Source organism: Camelus bactrianus, chromosome 4 (assembly GCF_048773025.1).
Source record: "Camelus bactrianus isolate YW-2024 breed Bactrian camel chromosome 4, ASM4877302v1, whole genome shotgun sequence".
Classification (NCBI taxonomy): Eukaryota; Metazoa; Chordata; class Mammalia; order Artiodactyla; family Camelidae; genus Camelus; species Camelus bactrianus.
In genome coordinates this window covers 35984303-36004409 of record NC_133542.1, presented here as the reverse complement: position 1 = coordinate 36004409, position 20107 = coordinate 35984303, and the positions used below count along the sequence as shown (strand labels likewise).

General features: G+C 42.2%; 1 protein-coding gene across 7 annotated transcripts in view; it reads left to right on the top strand.

Moving 5' to 3' along the window:
• Positions 1-20107, top strand: part of TRPM3 (transient receptor potential cation channel subfamily M member 3) — a 259670-nt gene that overhangs the window by 166366 nt on the left and 73197 nt on the right. For all 7 annotated transcript variants that reach the window (XR_012506377.1, XR_012506376.1, XR_012506375.1 and 4 more), the window contains 4 exons: positions 2298-2438; positions 8807-8935; positions 13531-13782; positions 19426-19600. Coding sequence is in view for 2 of the 7 variants with exons in the window: in XM_074361686.1 (XP_074217787.1) it covers positions 2298-2438; positions 8807-8935; positions 13531-13782; positions 19426-19600 (697 nt within the window). In the remaining 5 variants the exon portion in view is untranslated. The remainder of the gene's footprint in view (positions 1-2297; positions 2439-8806; positions 8936-13530; positions 13783-19425; positions 19601-20107) is intronic.

Below are 20107 nucleotides of genomic sequence, written 5' to 3'. Positions count from 1 at the left end.
TCCCAGATGTGACGTCTGTGTCCAGCCAGCAAAGATTCTGAAATCCATATTGTCCAGTTTTGTATTTGACCCTGTTACAATCTGCTTTAAGAAATGTAGGCAAAGGAAATGTTTGACTACTGGGAAAAGAAATCAACAAAATCAGCAAGTTAAGCTGCTTAGGCCAGAATTAATGAAATGTCGAAAATGCTTTACTTAAAACCATGAAAGGCAAGCCTCTTAAAAATGCACTCATTTTTGGAATATTTTTGAATAATAAAGGCAAAACAGATTGTGCTTTTGCTTTTGTTTTACGTGCCTGGCCAGGTACGTGTCCTGAATTTTGCCCAATAAAGTCCCAACACATCCACAGACCCAGGGCATTGTTATAACTGTTGGGAAAGCCACTATCCCTAGAGGGTATCCCAAGATGCCACTCTCCAAGCTGCCTTTGCTCTCCTCTTGTTGTGTACCCAAATGGTCTTGTATTATTGAGCATATAAATAAGCAGAACAGAAGTAGGATAATGTTACATAGATTATAAATCATAGAAGGCAAATATCATGTAATTTCAGAGTTTCCTGAGGTCAGTGATCGATATTTATAGAACCCTGTTGCTGTCTAGAGTGCTATATCCATCATGAAGATTGACTCAGCTCACTGATAAAAATTAATTCTCAGGTAGGCCATAGTGTGGAACCTTGTCTATTCATTAATTAAAGGTACTTTACCTGCCAAAGGGTCCATAAAGAAATAGAAGTTACCTTCTCCAGAAATCCTATGGTTACAGGTAAATTATTTGTGATTGTTACATATTTGAGTGAAGTGGATATTTGAGGCAATGACACATATACAAATATATTAATTCTATTTTAGGTAAGGCAGTTTGAAAGCAGACTTATTTAGCGATTGTTTCTGTTCTCATCTTCAAGATAAATTATTTTGGTAATTAGATTCTCAACTTTAAACCTATATCCCCAGTACTTTTTCCTGTCCTTGTCAATTTCTGAGCAGTTTTAAGGTTTTACTCTGTTCTCATACTTAATAAAAATTTCATTTCCTGAACATTGTAGAACTAACCTTGTCTTAGAACAATATAAAAAGAACTAAAGCCAAGAAATTATGCTGTAATAGACTCCTAATATCACACTGTTTTTTTTGTCTGGTGAGAGATCCCAACTAGATCATTTCAGTCAAGAATATCTGAGGAAGTTTTAGTTCACTTTAAGGACCACCTAACGTTTACTGAGCACTTATGGAGTGCCAGGTGCTAACTGATTGTAGACCAACCCTATATCAGGTGCTGTGACTACCCTTATTTTACAGTTAACGAAACTAAGTCTTAGGTTAAAAGACTTGTCCAAGGTGCCACAGGTTCTAAGTGCCCAGGCTAGGACTCAGTCCCATTTCTGAGTGACCCAGCACCAGGAAGTCTTCACCATTAGGATCCTCAGCCATCTTTGGGGCATCCATCCTGTCATTTGCCACCCAGGCAGGCATGAGCCTGCCTTTTCTCAAATTCTGCCTTTTTTGTGATGTTTAATCATTGTTGCTGCCGCTGCTGCTGTAGTCAGGAATGAGAAGGAAATAACTGAATTCTTAAGTTAGTCTCCAACAACTTGGAGATGAGGGCCTTACCAGGTCAGATATGACTTCTCTAGTCCCATCTGACCGACTCTTCCATGCAGAAGGAGGCAGTGTGCCCAGGAGTCACTAGAATCACCAGACTAACACCAGCAGTAGTTCAGGCTTTACGGGGTTTGAAATCCAGGAACCAAGGCACATACCTAAGGGTTGGGTAGGCGTTCCTAAGTTCCAGGCACTTCAGATAACTTAACGTCTTGAATATTCATAACCGTTGGCTAAATTAGGTATTACTAGTCAATTCACCTTTGATTTAAGAGTAATTAATATGAGTAGAGAAAGAATTTGAACCCAGATCTGCCTGTCTTACAATATACAGAGGGAGAGAGGGGTTGGGAGGAAAGGCAAATTCCTGGTCTTTCCAGGTTATGCTCTTTCTCCCTCTCAGAACTCTGAGTATCTTCCATCACCACAGCCTCCAGAGGTTCCAGGGTGAAAGAGAAGAGCATGATCAAGAAGTATCCCTAAGGCCTTTCATCGCAGGCAGAGTGTACACAGATTCTTTGTGTAGTGCAAATGCACACTTAGGGAAGGTGCAACCTCTGAATCTCTGGGGGCCCTAAACAAAGCTCTTAGGTTCTATGAACATGCTTTCCCCATCTGTAGAATGAGCGCATTGACCTCCATGCTCTCCAGAACCCTGCTGTGATGGTATCCCTTCTCTTCCACTGTAGGCAATGTTGGGACGAAGCAACGGGGAGTCCTCCAGGAAGAAGGATGAAGAGGAAGTTCAGAGCAGACACCGGTTAATCCCCCTGGGCAGAAAAATCTATGAATTCTACAATGCACCCATTGTGAAGTTCTGGTTCTACACTGTAAGCATCTTTCTTTTTCTTCTTTATAATGGTTGGCCACAAAGAGCTAACGTCGGTTTCTCATGCACCTGGGTGGTTTCCTCATAATATAAAGACAACACAGGCAGGAATAACAGCACTTTGACCTTGCTTTTTCCTGTAGCTTTGCAAGATTTGTAGTTTGTGAGGCAATTTCCACAGCTTCTACATTTCTCCTCCTCGCAGAAAACAAAGGCAATGATAAAAGTGAGAACTAACAGAAATAGAGGTGAGATGAGTATGAGTCTAGTCTAGAAGGGAAATAGAGGTCCTAGACAGAACGCTTCCCTGTTCTGGATGGATGAGTGCTGGATCAGAGTTTTCCATTTTAGATGCCAGGCCTGGGTCTGGGGGAACATTTGGTGGGCAAGGGCTGAGCAGAGTGTTAGGAGGAGCCCCATAAAGATGGGTAGCAGAAGTGTGTAATTACTCCCAATCTGGTGGTGTCATCAAACCACCTCTCTTGCTCTGACACAGTTAAACATGCAAACCAAAGCAGCAGAAACCACGCAAAGCAACCTACAATCACAGCAAATATTGTTCAGTAAGCACACCCTGCAAATATTTTCTGCCCACAAGATGAAGGATTATTCCTGAAATAGCCTCCTGATTTGGTAGAAATGGCTCAATGGTTGGTTTTCTGCCTCTATTTTTCATGATATTTTAAGCTTTGGGTGAGCTTTGACCCAGGTCATCTCTACTGCTCTCCAGCTACAGTGGAGCTGTGCCAGATAAAAGACAGTGCATCTGTGCTTTTGACCTTTGTCACAACCAGCTACACACCAGTCACTTAAGTCAGCAACAGGATAATCCGAGTCTGAAGCTGAGATGATGCAAATGACCAGATGAGGTCCTGTAGGCTAACAACTCAACGCTGGCTCTAAGCGAGGTTTTTCTAGCCTCAGCACTGCTGACATTTGGAGCAGAGTAGTTTTTCTGAGGGGGCTGTCCTGTGCCTTGTAGAATGCTTAGCGTCCCTGGCCTCTGTCTACTAGATGCCAGTAGCAGTCTCCAACCCCCAAGTGTGATAACCGAAATGTCTCCAGACGTTGCCAGATGTTGCCTTGTGGGGTCAAACTGCCACAAGTTGAAAACCACTGCTTTCAAGTATTGTCTTGAAAGAGGATGGGAAATTATCAAAGTTCAGATAAGATTTCTTTTAGTGAAGGAAAAATTTTAATTTATTAAAATTAAAAAAAGAAAAATTTCTCCCCCCAAAAGATAACTAAGACATGCAAATATCATTTCTATGTATATATTGTGTGCAGATATACATTTATTTACCTTGCTGATAACAACTGAGTGGTGGCAAGCACAGACTTTGTGGAGTCAGGTAGCCTAAGTAGAAATCCTTTCTGGGCCTCTTTATTGTTATGCAACCTCAAGCAAGTTACTGTAGCACTCTGTTTCCAGTTTTCTTAAGATGGGGATAATAATAGTACCTACTTTATAAGGCTGGGTAGAGATTAAATGTGTTAAAATATGTAAGGAACTTAGAACAGTGCCTGGAACATACAAGCTCAATGTAAATGGAACTGTTGTTATTCCTAGGCTGGTCCCATTGCAGAGCAATAGTCAGTGTTTTATTCATCCCCCACTCAGCAATAATAAAATTTCACTTTTTGAACACCTTCTTCAAGGCACTGTTCTACACGCTTTATATATACATTTTCTAAACTAGCATTTCTATCAAGATAACGTTTTACACCCAGCTCTGTCCTTTCTCTAATATTAGACTGCCTTAATTGCCTCGGCCTAGGACAGAGGTGGACGAACCACAGCTCCTGGGCAAAGTCAGCCCACTGCCCGTTACTGTGGCCTGTGAGCTTTAAGAGTTGAAATAAAATTTAAGGGAGATTAATTTGTGACACAGGAAAATTACATGAAATTCACATTTCAGTGTGCATCAATAAAGTTTTATTGGAACAAGCCAGACTCATTCATTTACCTATAATCTGACTGTTTTTGTGCTACAACAGTTGAGTTAATTACTTGTGATAAAAACCACCTGGACCACAAAGCCTTAAAAACTGTCTGGTCCTTTAGAGAAAACGTTTACAGACTCCTGATCTAGAGCATAAAAGAAACCAGTAGTAGTAGTAGAAGTAGTAGTATCAAGAATTATCTATCACCTTTACAAATAGAGTACTCACTTCTCTTATCCTTACAACGCATCTCTTTTTTTCTTTATCTGTGTTCAGTATTAATTTTATTTCCATGATTCCTCTAGTCCCCATTTATTTACCTGAGGCAGTTTATTAGCCAAGAATGTTTTAAAATCACGAATGCCTTGGCCAGTGGTTCTCAGCCTTAGCTACACATTGGAATCACCTGGAGTGCTTTAAAAAAAACAGCACACAACACCTAAGTTCCGTGTAATCTATTAAAGAAAATACCTGAATTCTGTTCCTAGAGATTCTGACATCATTGGTCTGGGGCACAGTCCAGGCATCAGGATATTTCAGAGCTCCCAAGTGGCTGAAATGAGTAGCCAGAGATGAGAACCACTGCCCTAGGCAAATGGCTGAGTTTTCCGCCCAGTATTTCCAAAACTTCCATGATGATAAGGGATTTGTTAGAAATGCAAATTCCTGGCCCTAGCACAGACCCACTAAATGAAATCTCCAGGGAGGAGCCCGAGAGGCTGTGTGTTTAACCAGCTTCCCAGATGAGTCTCGTGGTCCGGGAAGTTCGGAACACAGTGCTTCCCTGTATCATCTCCTGCAGTTTGTGAGGCTGCCTCTCTGAGAAGTGGAGCCAGTCTGTCCAGCTTCCTTCTGTGTGGCTGACTGAGTTATCCTTGGCAAACCCATCAGAGTGGATGCTCCAGTCATGTCCAGTTGTGTTTCCACAATGATTTTCAGAAATCCATATATATTGACAAGGCCCAGGCCTCAAAAAAGTAAATAGAGATACCCAGAGATGCTTAAATAAAATTCAGCTTTATATCAAAGGTTCCATTTGCTTTTGGCTGTGCTTTTTTCTGTAAGAGTATTTTCCACTCTAATTTCCGAAAGTATCCCCTTCTATACTCCCAAGGTTCTGAAAGGTAGATCACACCTCATTTCCACAAAACCTTGCTTCTGTATCCTAGCAAGTTTCCAGAGGAGCAGGTTGGAGCCTCTTCTCTTCCAAGAAGAAAGGAGGCAGGAATCCAGCTGGCTCCCAGGCTGGTTTGTGATGAGAGGCTGTTTCAGGTGCCTAGCTAGAGAGGATGCCAATTCAGGGTGCAAAGTTGTGCCAGGTCAGAGGACACAGGGTGTGCTCTGGGCTTCTCCAGCAGGAACAGACTCCTTTCTCTAGTAACACCAGAGCCCCTCCACTCTCTGGTGGCAGTAGGAAAAGGCCTGGGAAGAAGTTACGAACGGCCGAGCCCACCAGGAGTCCCCAGGTAGCTTCAACAGGCTTTGGTGCTTGTGTTTCATATTTTAGGAGTCATGCATCTTAGTTAATGGCAAATTTATAAAAAGAATATATAAGCAAATAAAATACAAATTCTTACAGGATTCACACTAACTTAAAAATCATAAAATTATGTTTCTTTTCAAAGCTATGGCATTCCACACACAGCTTGTTAAAGCTTACGGAATATATATGTGTGTATATGTGAATATATATTCATACACACACACCATTAAAGCATGCCATGAAGCAAGGCTTCATGAATGTTAGCGAGTTCTCATATAGGTTGCTTCCAAGGCAGCAGCCAATCCTCTGTTCTGCCATTTAAATATGTTTAAAACCCTATTTTTGGAAGTCCATATTTTGAGAGTTGTCCCAAAATACTATATTGTAGCTTGATTATGAAAAGAAAAGCATTGTAGAGTAACTGTGTTGTAAAGAACAGGCAGGAATCATGGAGGAATAAGCAATGAGGTCAATTTGAAAAAAGAATTTTAAAAAAGAGGCAGAAATAGTTAACAGGAGGTAAAGAGGAAGGAAAGACTGAGGTAAGAGGAGACAAGAGGAACAGAAATTCCTTGAAAAAAAAGGTGTAAATCATGTCAGCCACCATTCACTGGGCCTCTGTACTGTGTCAGGAGATAGAGGTGTATTCCCCTCCCGCTTCCAAAAGCTCTACAGGGTGAGTAACAATCGTCTCCATTTCACAGAAGGAGCCCAGGCAGGTGAAGTGATTTATGCAAAATGATACAGCGTGGAAGTACTTGAGTCAGAATTTAAATCCAGGTTTCACTGGCTTTCCATCTGCGTTCCTCCCACCAAACACTAATCCTTCTGCCAAACAAGCACATAGACCCGTTCAGAGGACTGAGGCAGATTGAAGGCATTATTTCACTATTAAAATGCAGAGGTTCTGGAAGAATTGTGTGTGTGTGTGTCCCTGGGCCTACAAATGACAAGAAAAGATAGTGCTTTGGAATGTTTTGCAATGAATTGGGTAAAAAGATAAAAGCTGGGCAGTTAACAAGATTCATTTCCCCAGAGGCAACGAAATTTGATCCAACAAAGAGAAGGAAGCAACCAGAAAGAAAGAGAGAAGGATTTCAGGTCAGAAGGAGACTGAGGGTGTATTTTAGCATTTAAACATTGAAGTCCTTTCCTTGTGTTTTGTAAAATACAGTACTCACAGGGCCTAGAGAGTTGATGCAAGTGTCTAATGGTAAATAGGAACCATATGAAACAAATTGCATTTTAAACACCACCCTACACGATTTCAGTTTGAGTAGACTCTTGTCAGGTGAGGTTTTCACAACGTGCTAATGATGCTAAAGGAGGAGAGGGAGGAACTAAGACACAGTAATAAAAGACGGTGCCTTGACAAGCGGGAATCCCTCAGATGGAGGGTGCTGCTGACCCTCCAGCACCTTCATAGCTGCCCTCTCACTTTCGTACATTATCTCACTGAGCTCCAACATACGCCCACCCTTCAAGAGATGAGAAATTATATAGTTGTGCCTGTAAATCTGTCAACATAATAGGGTCTGAGAAGATATATTAAGATATATGTATTCATTTATTTTAAAAAGAAGAAAGGAATGGAAAGGGAGAAAGGGAAGAAGAGGGGAGGTGAAAACAGAAGAAAAGGGGGAGGAGAAAAACAGAAGAAAAGCAAGGGGGGGGGGACAGAAGAAAAGGGGGGATGGAAAGGAGAAGAGGAAAGAGGTCCCGTCTGCAGAAGAAGCAGCGTTTCTCTAGCTCTGCAGGGCCGTTCGTTCCCCTTTATCTCCCAGCCAGGCTGCATCTTTCTCTACCGTCTAAGCTGGCTCCAGGAGAGTCACACTATCACAAGAATTCTCAAGGCCTCAGTCCTTCTGCCTACACTGTGTCCTGTTCTTTGTTACCGAAACTCTGAAGAGTGCACATTTGAATTAACTCACTCTTAGTCCCTATTCAGCCCCCGAGGCCCCTAAAGCCAGCAAGTACTTTACTCAACTTGAAGCATTGCCTAGAAAAGCTTTAGTTAGCTTCATGCCATTACCCCTAGAGTGAGTCTTTTCTCCAGAGGCTCCTCAGCCCCTTACATAAGAACCTCACCAGCCCTCCTACATTCCACTCATCTAGACATACATACCTGAACCCTCCAGTGACAGTCACCAAACCTGAACCCTGAGTTTTTCTGGGCACCCAGCTACTCAACCAGTTCCATCAGGGTTCAGCCTCGGGTGCTGTTGCCTCATGAGGATTAAACCTCACTCCAAGCCACAATCGGCCTTGCAGATTGATTCTTCCTTGTAAGTTGCTTTGTCTTCTCTGGTTTTGCTTCAAAGAAACAGAAACCAGGAAGGGAATATCCCAGCTTGGATAGGGCTGGAAGATGGTCCAGGGATAAAACATAAAGCCCTCCCAGGGCACTGCCAAGCCAAGCACATTAAGATAGGAGAAAAAAAAGACACTAACTCAGAAGAGAATTAAAGTAGGGCTCCAAGAAAGCCCAAGCTATTTTTATGTTGGTTTGACTAATTTACAAGTGTAGCATGTGTCTGCCTTCCCTTCTCACAGACATTTAATCTACCTAGCATTCGTTAGGCAAAAATCGACTGTGCTGTCCTAGTCCAAGGACCCAAGGCTCATGCATGAGCAAGAGCAGACCCTGAGAGAAGAGGTTCCCTTTTTAGCCAGGAAAACACAAGAAACGGGATAAACGCAAAACAAAATGATGACACATAGGTACAAGCAAAGTCCTGGGACTCAGAGACCCACGCAAGGATTAAAAGGAAGGTTGTTTATCAGATTATTTCAAATATTAAAGTGTTTTAAAGTTCTTTTCGTAATTGAGAACTCGGAAGTTCATTGTGTCATGAATTCCTAGTCCTGCTTGCTGATCTTGTTTTGTCCTGCCGCGCTCCCGGGTCTTCGCAGCCAGAGCACTGTATTGTGTTTCCTTACAGCTGGCGTACATCGGCTACTTGATGCTCTTCAACTATATCGTGTTAGTGAAGATGGAGCGCTGGCCTTCTACCCAGGAATGGATCGTCATTTCCTATATTTTCACCCTGGGAATAGAAAAGATGAGAGAGGTAACTGCTTTCACAAAAGAGAACAGAGGAGAGAGACAGTGGTTAGTTGCATCTGTGGAGGGAGGGGAGAGGGGAACGCTCAGGATCCAAATTAAGCCAGAAGCTGTGTCTCTAATGCTGCTGCAGAAATAAAGAACTTGGCTTTGACGGCTGCTGACAAACCTAGGAGGCTTCAGGGTGTTTATAGGGTTGTCAACTCCACACATGGCTTGGGATCTAGTCTGTTTTCTGCTAGCACAGCTCTTGCCCCAAGAAACCCTCCAGTTGTCTTCAACGCTGTTTACACCCATCTTTCCTCGTCCTAATAAACAGGACTTTTAATTATTTTTTAAATCTTTTTAAAATTTTCAAATTGTCCATTTTTAACTCCCTTTGCAGTTCCTTACTCTGGGTCTCTTTGGACACAGTCTTCCAATAACTATGATTCTGAAAAATGCGTTTCAGCAGCTCTAAGAGGAACTATGTTTTCATTCATTAATTTATTCCTTCTCAGTATTTATTATGCACCTGCTGGACACCAGCCTCGCCACCAGCGCTAGGCAAATTGAGCGTATTTCTTGTCCTTCAGGTTGACAGGGTAGGGCCCTCTATTTTCCCACCAACCCCCTCGCAGAAAAGGAGCCATCAGAACGCCACCCTCCTGTGACTGACTTTAGTCAAAGCTGGCCTCAGGGGCCATCAGATTCAGAGCCCTTAGGATGAATGTAGTCAAGCAATAATCCACCAGAGGGCTCTGCAACCCTGCCCAACATGCTCCCAAATCCCAGTCCCAAACCCATAGGGGAGGCAGGCTTGTGCCTGTGACATTCCTCTGCATTTCCCCCTGGAACTACAGTCAGCAGGAGAGGCCTTTTCTGTAAGAGTTACTCCCTGTCAAGTCCACTACATTCTCATGAGCTCTGGGACTACCCTGCTTGCTGTACTAGAGGGACTGGGAAAACATTGGGCTCCATAGGAAAAAGGGATTCCTACAAACCCACAAGCCCACCCTTGCCTTCGTTACTAAAACAGGTTAAAAGGGTCTTCCTGTCTTAGGGCTTAGCTCTAGAATGTTCTCCAGAGAAAAAGATGCCATTGAACTGGGATCATTTTTTAAAAAGACAAACGTGTATAAATATTTAGAGCCCTTCTCTTGAGTTTTTAAACTGCTTTGGGGTATATTTAAATTCTAATCACCATGCCCCCATCCTGAGAGTATGGAGGTGGGTACGCTAGTCCCAGTTTATAAGGGACTGAATTTTTTTTTTTTTTAACGGATGCCTTTGCCTCCTTCCAGCTAGTTGTCTACACTTAGATTTTTCCCATTCATAGTGCCTTCCACTTCCTGAACAGTGTTGCGCCTTTCCATCTGTAAACTGAAAAACAGTAATAAATTCACTTTGGTCTTTGTGTAGCTTTCTGAGAACTGAGGCCACTACTGCTGAGGGCTCTGTTGCTGTGAAGTGCCAGCTCCCTGGCTTTGTGATTTAAAGCCCAGATGCATATTCCTTCCCCATGATAAGCAGAAAAGGGAAAGACTTGAGCGGGGAGACTGGAATCTCTCCAGGGACTACACTGGAAGAAGACAGGGAGCAGTCTGTACTCCACGGACTGTTCTGGAAGAGGCTGCCAAGCAGGCAAGCTGCCAGGAATCTCAAGGCCTGGATATCCATTTCTCCTGAGGCGGCATATAATAGCGGAGAGGGCAGGCCTCAGGAGCCTGGGGTCAGGAGAGGGTCAGTGAAGAGTCCCTGTTCTGTAGGAAGCTGTGGGGTGGGAGGCACTGACCACCAGAGTCTCTGAGCTCTTCCTCTGTGGCCCAGTTGCCCCCTCACCCCATGTCCCTGAACCCCTGACACAAATGCTCAACTGCCAAGCTGGTGAGGACCCCACAGTTCCCGCCTCATGCCTCCTCACAGTCAGCACGCAGGCCCTCGAGACGTCAGATGCAAGATCCTGGAAACGTGGAACAGTCTGTAGGCTTCCACGCCCTCCCAAGGACATACAAGGAGGGCTTTGTGGTTTCCCATTCTGCCCTCCCCTTCCCAGCACCACATATTTCTGTGCATAGTCACCAAGACAAGCCCCAGTAATCCCTTAATTGCGTGTAACTGTTTTCACGGTGCCGTGTAGACGTTCTCTCATTTGGGGCCTGCCCCCTCCCCTCGGCAACTCCATGGGGTAAATGGCACAGCTGTGAGGACATCCTCACTTTACAGGTATGGGAACTACGACTCCAGGACTGAGCAATTTTTCTGCATCCCACAGCAAGAAAGGAGAGCCTGATCTTAAATCGGACTGACCCGGCTCAAGGCCCACCGCTTTTTCCACTCCCCCAGTGGTTGCAAACTGGGCTGCTTCTCAGAACTCAAGTTGCTAAGAGAGGCACCTAAGAGCTGGCTGGAGAAGGGAAGGTGCCTTTTTCACTCCTGCTTCACCCCAGCCATTCTGCTTTTATCTCTTTTTATGTTGAGATTTCACAAGATTACTTTCACTAGTTAAAAAAGTTATACTATAAACCTTAGAAAAGTGTGGGCCAAAGGTTAGCGGAATGCCAAGGCATTCCCCACCGTCCAGCACGTGCACACACAAAGGTTTGCCTAGTTCAGGTGGAGCCTGGCTGAGAAGCTGTCAGCACAGCAGCTGCTGCAGGAATTCCTCATCGGGAGGGTGGGGGCTCCCAAACTGTGGTCACTGGTGTGACCTGGGAGCATGTTGGAAATGTAATCCACAAGCCCCATTCAGGCATACTGAAGCAAAAACTCTAGGATGGGGGCCACCAGAGTATCTGAGTATCTGATGTGTTTTCACCAGTCCTCCAGGTGATCCCGATGCATGCTCAGGACTAGGGTTTATGAATGAGGCACTGCAAAGAATGAGACTGCCAGGTGGCTCTTGGTTGTCTTGCTCAGCCTTCCAAGCCCTAGTCCTGACTTACTAAGACCTCCTTTCCTTAGTATTTCAGGCCAAGGCAAGCCATTAAGGAGACCGTGAGGATTCCAATAATTAGCTGCAGATTAGACCTGTCCCCAGGCTGTGCTCTCCTCTCCTTTGAGATCCTGAGTCGGGAAAGGGGTGGGTAATGGCTTGAAGAGGTGGAGATCTCAGAGGTGAATACAAATGATTCATGAAGGTAGACCTGCTACATAACCTCACGAGGCTCCTCACATCCTGGGCAGGATGGGTGGCAACTCCTACTATCCGACTGTGTTTCACAGAGTGTGGGCTAGCAAAAGGCCCGTCTAGATTTAAAATAAGTCAGAGTACCTCCCCACAGTTAAGATATCCAAGAGTGGAGAATTGCTAGGAGGTGTCTGTGCAAGTCAGTCAGTCAACAAATATTTATTGAGGGTCTGTTGTGTAGCAGGCCCTGGGGACCAAAGGGTCTGTCCTCCAAGTTCACAGTGTAGGGGAGAGAGATGATAGATGACCTAGATGACCAGAGAGATGGATGGTTGTCGAGAGGAGCGCGTGGATAGGCGATAGCTGGCTGGCTAGACAGGCACACAGCTACACGCCCATATACATGCACACAGAAGATTTCCACATAGTGATGAAATCTTCAAAAAATAGGATAATGTATTAGAAAGTGACTTGGGGATGTGGAGACCCCTGAGGGAGGGTGGTCAAGGAAGTTCCTCCTCAGAAGGGGAAATTTGAGTGGAGACCTTGAGGGTGAGAAGGAGCCAGGCATGTAAAAATCTGGGAGAAGATAATGCCCAACAGAAGGAACAAGTGCAAGTGTTCTGAGTATAGAATGGATTTGTTATGCTTAAGAGCAGACCACCACAGCCTCAGGGTGGAGAATGGGGAGAATACAGTGGGATGTGAAATGAGGCCACCGTATGGAGTTTGAATCTTTCTGTATTTGTCATGGAAGCCATCAGAAGGCTTAAATATTCAATTACCATAATTTGCTTTAGTTTTTGCAGTTGTTCATGTAGCTCTCATCTCTTTTTTAAGCTGAGGTATAATTCACCTATAAGAAAATAAACAGCTCATAAGGGAACAGCTTGATGAATTTTTACCTAGCCATGCAACTGTGTAATCCCCACCTGATCATGGCTTAGGCTTTGAAAAGATCTTTCTGTCTTCTCAGCAAATACATTACAGCTGAGTGGGCAACAAGGCGGCAGGGATACCAGTTCGAGGCTGTGGCAATCTTCTGGTGGATGTGATAGGGCTTAGGATAGAGTGGCAACAGTGGAGGTGGTGAGAAGTGGTTGGATTAGGTTGTATTTAGAAATAAAGGTGATAGGACATGTTGATGCAGAGGATATGAGTGTGAAAGAGGAATAAAGGCGTTCTCCTAAGTTAGTGACCTGAGTAACTCAATGTGGTGATACCGTTTTCAGAGATGGAGAATTTCGGAGATTTGCAGGGTATTAGGAATCAGTAATTTTATAGCAAAACCCTAATGTGTGTCTTGGAATTGTAAGGCAACCTAAAGGATTAAACTTACTGTTTATATACACTGAGCTAAGCTTAGGCCATCAGAGTCCTGAGTAGATACAGGGAGACAAAACAAGCTACTGATGTCAGCTAACAGATTGCCAACCGGGCTGAAAGTATAGACAGAAATCAGGCCTAACCCCACTCTCTTCCTTGCCTTTTAGATTCTGATGTCAGAGCCAGGGAAGTTGCTACAAAAAGTGAAGGTGTGGCTTCAGGAGTACTGGAATGTTACAGACCTCATAGCCATCCTTCTGTTCTCTGTTGGAATGATCCTTCGTCTCCAAGACCAGCCCTTCAGGAGTGATGGGAGAGTCATCTACTGTGTGAATATCATTTATTGGTACATTCGTCTATTAGACATCTTCGGCGTGAACAAGTATTTGGGCCCATATGTAATGATGATTGGAAAAATGGTAAGCAGGGTCCTCTGATTCCATGTTACAAGTTCTCAGAGAAGGAATGGTTATCATAGAAAGAGAGAAATAATGTACTTTGACCTGTTGTCAGTGTCTGAAATGGCTCTGGGGGTGTTTTCCTTTTTAATACCTTTTGAGTGTTCAGAAGTTTGACTACATCTATATACATAACTAGAGAATTAACCATCACTCACTCATTCACTTAGACAAATATATATAAACATCATCTATTTTGTACCAGGCACCCAAGTAGGCGTTGAGTATATAAAGACACTCATTCAGTGAGATAGATGATGAGAGAAAGAGAGAATTACCATTCAGTGTGAGAATACTGTAACAGAGATGTGTATAAAATACAACAGAGCATAGAGAAGAGGTTGGTCAGGGAAGGCTTCATATGGAGGTTACATTGTAGCTGGATATTGGAGATGGTATTGATCTACACTCTAAATTTTTAACAGATTCTTTTTGTCTTAATGAAGTTCTACAATGTCTCTCCCCACACAAAGGGGAAAAAACATAGTTTATCCATTTGAGTTGAGTTGAGTTAGACTGAATTTGAGTTGAACATTAAGTTCTGTCGATATATCCTGTGTTTCATTACATTACAGGAAAATGATGTCTGTTAAAGTCTGAGTTCCAGAATCATGCCCCTACTTACCTTATTCTTCAGAAAAAAAGAATCCCAAATGCCAAACTGATAGGCTTCCCCACACATGGCTGTGGATTTGTTCCAATATTCCTTGACCGTACACTAGTGTCCAGACTTTCTCCTTAAAGACTGAGCCTGGTAGGACAGCCTCAGTGTGATCCTGGGAATACACAAGTAAATCAGTTCCCTCTCCAAACTCCCCAGAGGAAGAATCAGAGCCTGAAGCCCAGAAGCTGGGTGCTTTCTGTCAGTTACCCTACTTTTCTAAGTGTGTTCCTTACCTAACCTTTTCAGGGCATATGTGGAAAAGCCAAGTATATCCATTTTACTGTGGCAAACACCTCTTACTGAAAAACCTCATTGCTGATATCCTCTACTCCACTTCCATTGTATGAACTGTTGAAACAGTCGAACAATTGGTCAACAGATGTCCTTTCACTCTCACCCAAGTTTTGCTATTTACCTCATTGCTGCTTACCTTTCAGTCACCAAATCAACGTTTATGATTGCTGTTGTGTGTGAAGGTATGTACTGCTACTAAAATGACTCTTAAACAGCCAAGACTTCCTACAAAAGCACTGACAAACTCATACAGAGAGGGAGTTTGAATCTAAAAGGAGAGATCTTGAACAATTTATTTAACCTCTCTGAGATGCAATTTACCATTTCCAAATAGTAATAAATGCATGTTGAAGGTTATTGTGATAATTAGAAATAACACATGTTAAATGTCCAATAGTGTCTAGCTCACATGTTACCATGTTCATGCTATGTTTGTTAAAGTACAATGAAAAAAGGGGAAATCAGTGAGCATACTTATTCTGCTCTATTCCTAACCCTTTTGTACAAAAGCTTGGTATACATAACACCAGCACTGTTAAGGGCAAATGTCACAAAGCCCGTTCTAGAGGAGAAAAACTCGAATTCAGTAAGCTTGAGTTAAACTTACCCAAAACTGAATCCCAGTTCATTTGGGAATTTTTTTTTTACTAGGAAAAAAATGTGTATTTTACTCTATTACACTACCTCTTAAATCATCTTCTTTGTACTTTAGTAGTGAATTTGAAATCGTGGTGAAATTTTCTACATGTAAAAGCAGACAGTCTCAACTTAGAGTCTCTGAAAGAGATTTAGGAGTGAGGATCTGTGTGCTCTCCGCACAATTTATATATATAAATGTATGGATGTATGAATTTCCTGGATAGAGAGGACAAGCTTCTATGAGATTTTCAAATATTCTCAAATGGACCCAATGAAAGTAAAGAACTATAACAGCTGCAAAATTAGGCCAAGTTTCCTCAACCTTGACACTGTTGCTGTTATGGACTAGATAATTCTTTGGTGGGGAGGGCTGTCCTGTGCATCATAGGGTACTTAGCAACATCACTGGCCTCTACCTGCTGGGTGCCAGTAACTCGTGCATGGATGTACACACACACACACATACATACATACATACATACGTACACAAGACAACAAAAACGTCTCCAGACATTGCTATATGTTGCCTGTGGAGCAAATTGCCCTCTGTTGAGAACCACTACAATAGGCAGTTACATAATCTGGTTGTTTTTCTGATTGATTCTTACCTTATTTTAATAAATAAAATGTGGAAAGACCCAAACAAGCCAGATATATTAGTCTTAAAAGATGGAGTTGCCTTTAACTACTGGAAATAACTAAAATCACACTAATGCAGGAAGATTATTTTAAAATTCATGTCTATCTTTTTAATAATGCCATAATGATCCCCAGTTTTGATGAGAGTGAAACCTTACTATAGAGTGAGCAAGAGAGATGTACTGTATTTTTTCTACTTTCAAACTTATGAATGACTTCACTTATCAGTCAAGAATAAGTAGAAAATGAGTATATTGGGGGGCTTTGTTCTCTTTCATGTGGCTTTTAAGATAATTCAGTGACTGAGTCACTGATCTAGAAGGTAGGTGAAATATGCCTACAGAAATTATCAGTGAGCCAGATGGACTGCCAGGCCAGAAGCTTAACAAAATATGCCCAGATGTGCTTATACTGAAAGCCCCACAACATCAGAGAGCCCCTGTGTAGTACTAAATAGCCAAGTCACTCACTCTGCCCTGTGACCTAGGGACTGTAGGCTGCTGACATGCCTGGACATGATACTGATCAAGTATGGTTCAAGTTGGTCTTCAGATCCAGGATCACTTAATGAAATTCCAACCCCTTTCCTTCACATTCCACTTCTCAGTGCTTCTCTCAGCCTTGTACTAAAGCTCACTTACGTAGAATAAAAACAACAGTAATAGCCATCATTTACTATATGCCAAATGCCATGTCAGACTTGTCCGTCATCATTACAAACCCATGAGATCAGTTTTAGAGTCTTCATTTAACAACTGAAGAAACTGAAACTGGGCCAGGAACAAAGGAGGGATTCAAACTGCTATCTGACTCCACAGCCCTACTACCTCTTTCCAATTCTAATAATAACACATTAACATTTCCTGATAACTACCCACATGTGTTTCACACATTATCTCATTTAATCCTTACAAAAATAATATGCATTATTTCTGTTATTACTATCTCCAGTTTACAAATTTAAAAAAGACCAATGTGCCCAAGATCACCTACCAGTTTTTACTAGCAGAGCCAAGATGAAAACTCAGGTATTCTGACATCTGAGAACACATGCTTAATCACTACAGTATGTACTCTCCTCTATAGAATAGAACCAAAGGATATTTCAAAGAATGAGACAGAATCAGCTCTCTTAATATCAAACCAATTGGATAGTTAAGCTTCAAAAACAGAAATTCTTGAAGTTCTCACTCATAATGTCCTGTTTCTGCACTTCACTCTAACATATTTCAGTATTTGTATGGAAGCTAAGACTTCTTTGAAATAGATGAAATTGAGTGTTTGGGAACAATGTTTCTTCTCTTTGATTGTTTTGACCCTTTGAGTAGACGTCACATTCAAGCTGAAGGAAAACAGTCCTGAGAAATTAGATTAGCGCAGCTGCTGTATTTACTGGCTGGGTTTTCTTGGGTCAAACCAGTTCCTAAATCTCAGGAGTACACGCCTTCCTCCCCCCACCCACCTTTTAATCAGTCTAAACAAACGTAACATGAAGAACCCATTCGTGCTTTTTTCATTAATAGAACTTTTTGTAAATAGATGATGAAAGAATTTTACAAGAGAGGGAGGATGAGAAACTGACCCATGTTTCCTATAAAACTGTTCCCACACATCTGGCTTGCTCACTTTTAAAAGAGTTCTGAGGCCACTAAATTGTGAAAAGAATAACTAATTAACTAGCATATACCTTTAAGGACAGTGAACAAATATGAATATCAAATTTTGAGAGATTTTTATTCTGTTTCAAAGGCAGATAATACTTGAGAGAGAGATCTTTTGAAGTTGCCTCTAAAGTTGATTAATTGACCTAAAATATATTAAGCCCCCAGGGCCCTAAAGGCAATCAGGAAGGCTGTAATATTTTAATCCCAATAACTGGCACCATGGAATATATTCTTGCAAAATAAAATTTTAAAACTAATTTAAAGCCTTCATTACCATTGATAAAATTATGATGGGTCTTTCTTTGTGGATGGACATTCCTTCAGGAAATTTGATGTCCAAGAGAAGGTGATCTTTTGTATTAGATGATTAGATGCAATGGATAGAAACCAGTCCCCAGCTAGCTTAAATCCAGGACGAGTATGTTGATTTACAGCAGGGCATGATGAAACTGAACTTAAAAGCTACTGTAGCCAAGCCCTCAACTACCATCATGACATGCTCTCTTCTCTCTGGACTATCTGCTTCGTTCACTCTGATCAGTTTCACTAGTGGGATACTCAGTCTCAGATACTCTGGATTCACCTCATTACAGAGAGAGAAAGGGAGCTTCTCTCTCTCAGCTTCAGTTGAGAAAAAAACCAAAGTAAGGATTCTAATTGGCCTGCCTTGTCACATGCCTACCTCCTGTCACTGTTGCTAGAGGGTAAGGTACCATGACTAACCCAGCCTGGAAAAGACACCTACCTTTGTGGCCAAAATGGGTGGGAACTATGTCTAAAAGAAGGAGGCAATGGTTTCTGGCCAGGGAAATAATAGTTATTACATCCTCATCTGTTTTCAGTGATAAAAGGAAAGTAACTTGGCATATGAGAAACAGATCCCAGAAAACATGCATCATGGAAACAAGCAAAAAAGAAATAAATAATAAAGAGGAACAGGAAATAACATTGTACTTGCATGGAGTCAAGAGAATTTTGTAAACATGTCAGGATGAAAATCCAGCATTTCAACAGTAATCACAGGGATGGTTCATTAGGCTACCTGATTCAAATGCCTACACAAACATCCCCCACAACTCATAGGATGTACTGCCCAAGAAAGTGCAGAAAGTGGTTCTCTGAGAGCCTGGTTTGTGGTAGAATACCATACAATGAGGCAAGAGTAAGATGGTATAAGATGGATATTTGGGTTGTCCTAGCTTTGTTTACAAATGATTATTTCCTTGTGCTTTTCTGCTCTCCATTAACATTTCACAATTAAGGGAATTTACAGCATTGCATAGTTCTTGAAATAGTTCAAATATCCCAGTTCCAATTTTGTTAAGAAGAAAGAGACCCAAGGAGGACTTTCGCTTTTCGCAGGAGCAGAGAGAAAGTTAGTACTGCATTCATACAGAGACTCGAGCTTCTGTGTTATATGACTCCCATGCCTCATCTTGACTTGGTCCCACAGAAAACAATTGGAAATGAAGGGGTTCCATTATGCATGTGCATGATTTTTGAGTTACTGATAAGATTCTGCAGACACTTCCTTCAGCAGACCAAGTGTTCTCTTACCTGAACACAGCTCATAATCTCAACATCCCTTATTAGTGGTCTTGAAAGTGAACCTCCTTCAGAGGTTTCCATCAATGTCAGCGTCTTAGAAACACTCAGTCATTCTGGTTTTCTTTTGTTTCTTCCTCTGCTTCCCCACCCTTCCAGATGATAGACATGATGTACTTTGTCATCATTATGCTGGTGGTGCTGATGAGTTTTGGGGTCGCCAGGCAAGCCATTCTCTTTCCCAATGAGGAGCCATCATGGAAATTGGCCAAGAACATCTTCTACATGCCCTATTGGATGATTTATGGGGAGGTGTTTGCGGACCAGATAGACCGTAAGCAAGTTTATGATTCTCATACACCAAAGTCAGGTATTTAACTTCAATTGAGTCATGTCTTTTCCAATTTCATTTGTTTGTTCTCAATAAATGGCTCAAGATAGAGGACTGATTCCTAGCTTGCTATCTTGGAGGAGAAAAACCAATTACAAAAGGTGAATGTACAGTTTTAGCAAAATAGTCCTCAGGTGTTTATCCGGGTATGTCCTTTCTGTGACATCCTGTACGCCAAATTTGATCAAGAAATCAGCCATTTAGAAAGATATAAATTCTTTGGGGGTTCAAAATCCTAGGTCCATGTGTTGAATATTTCAGTATTAGGAATATATTATGTCACTACTTCCCACCCCTACCCCAGCCCCCAGCCTTTAACAAATAAATTCCTTGGGTTTGACTTCAGAACAAATAAACAATTCTCAGTTTTGCCATCAGAATTCAGGAGTGAGGGCAAACATCTGCATGGTGTTTTCCTTGCACTGGAAACTATTCTCCAGCTCTTTTTCC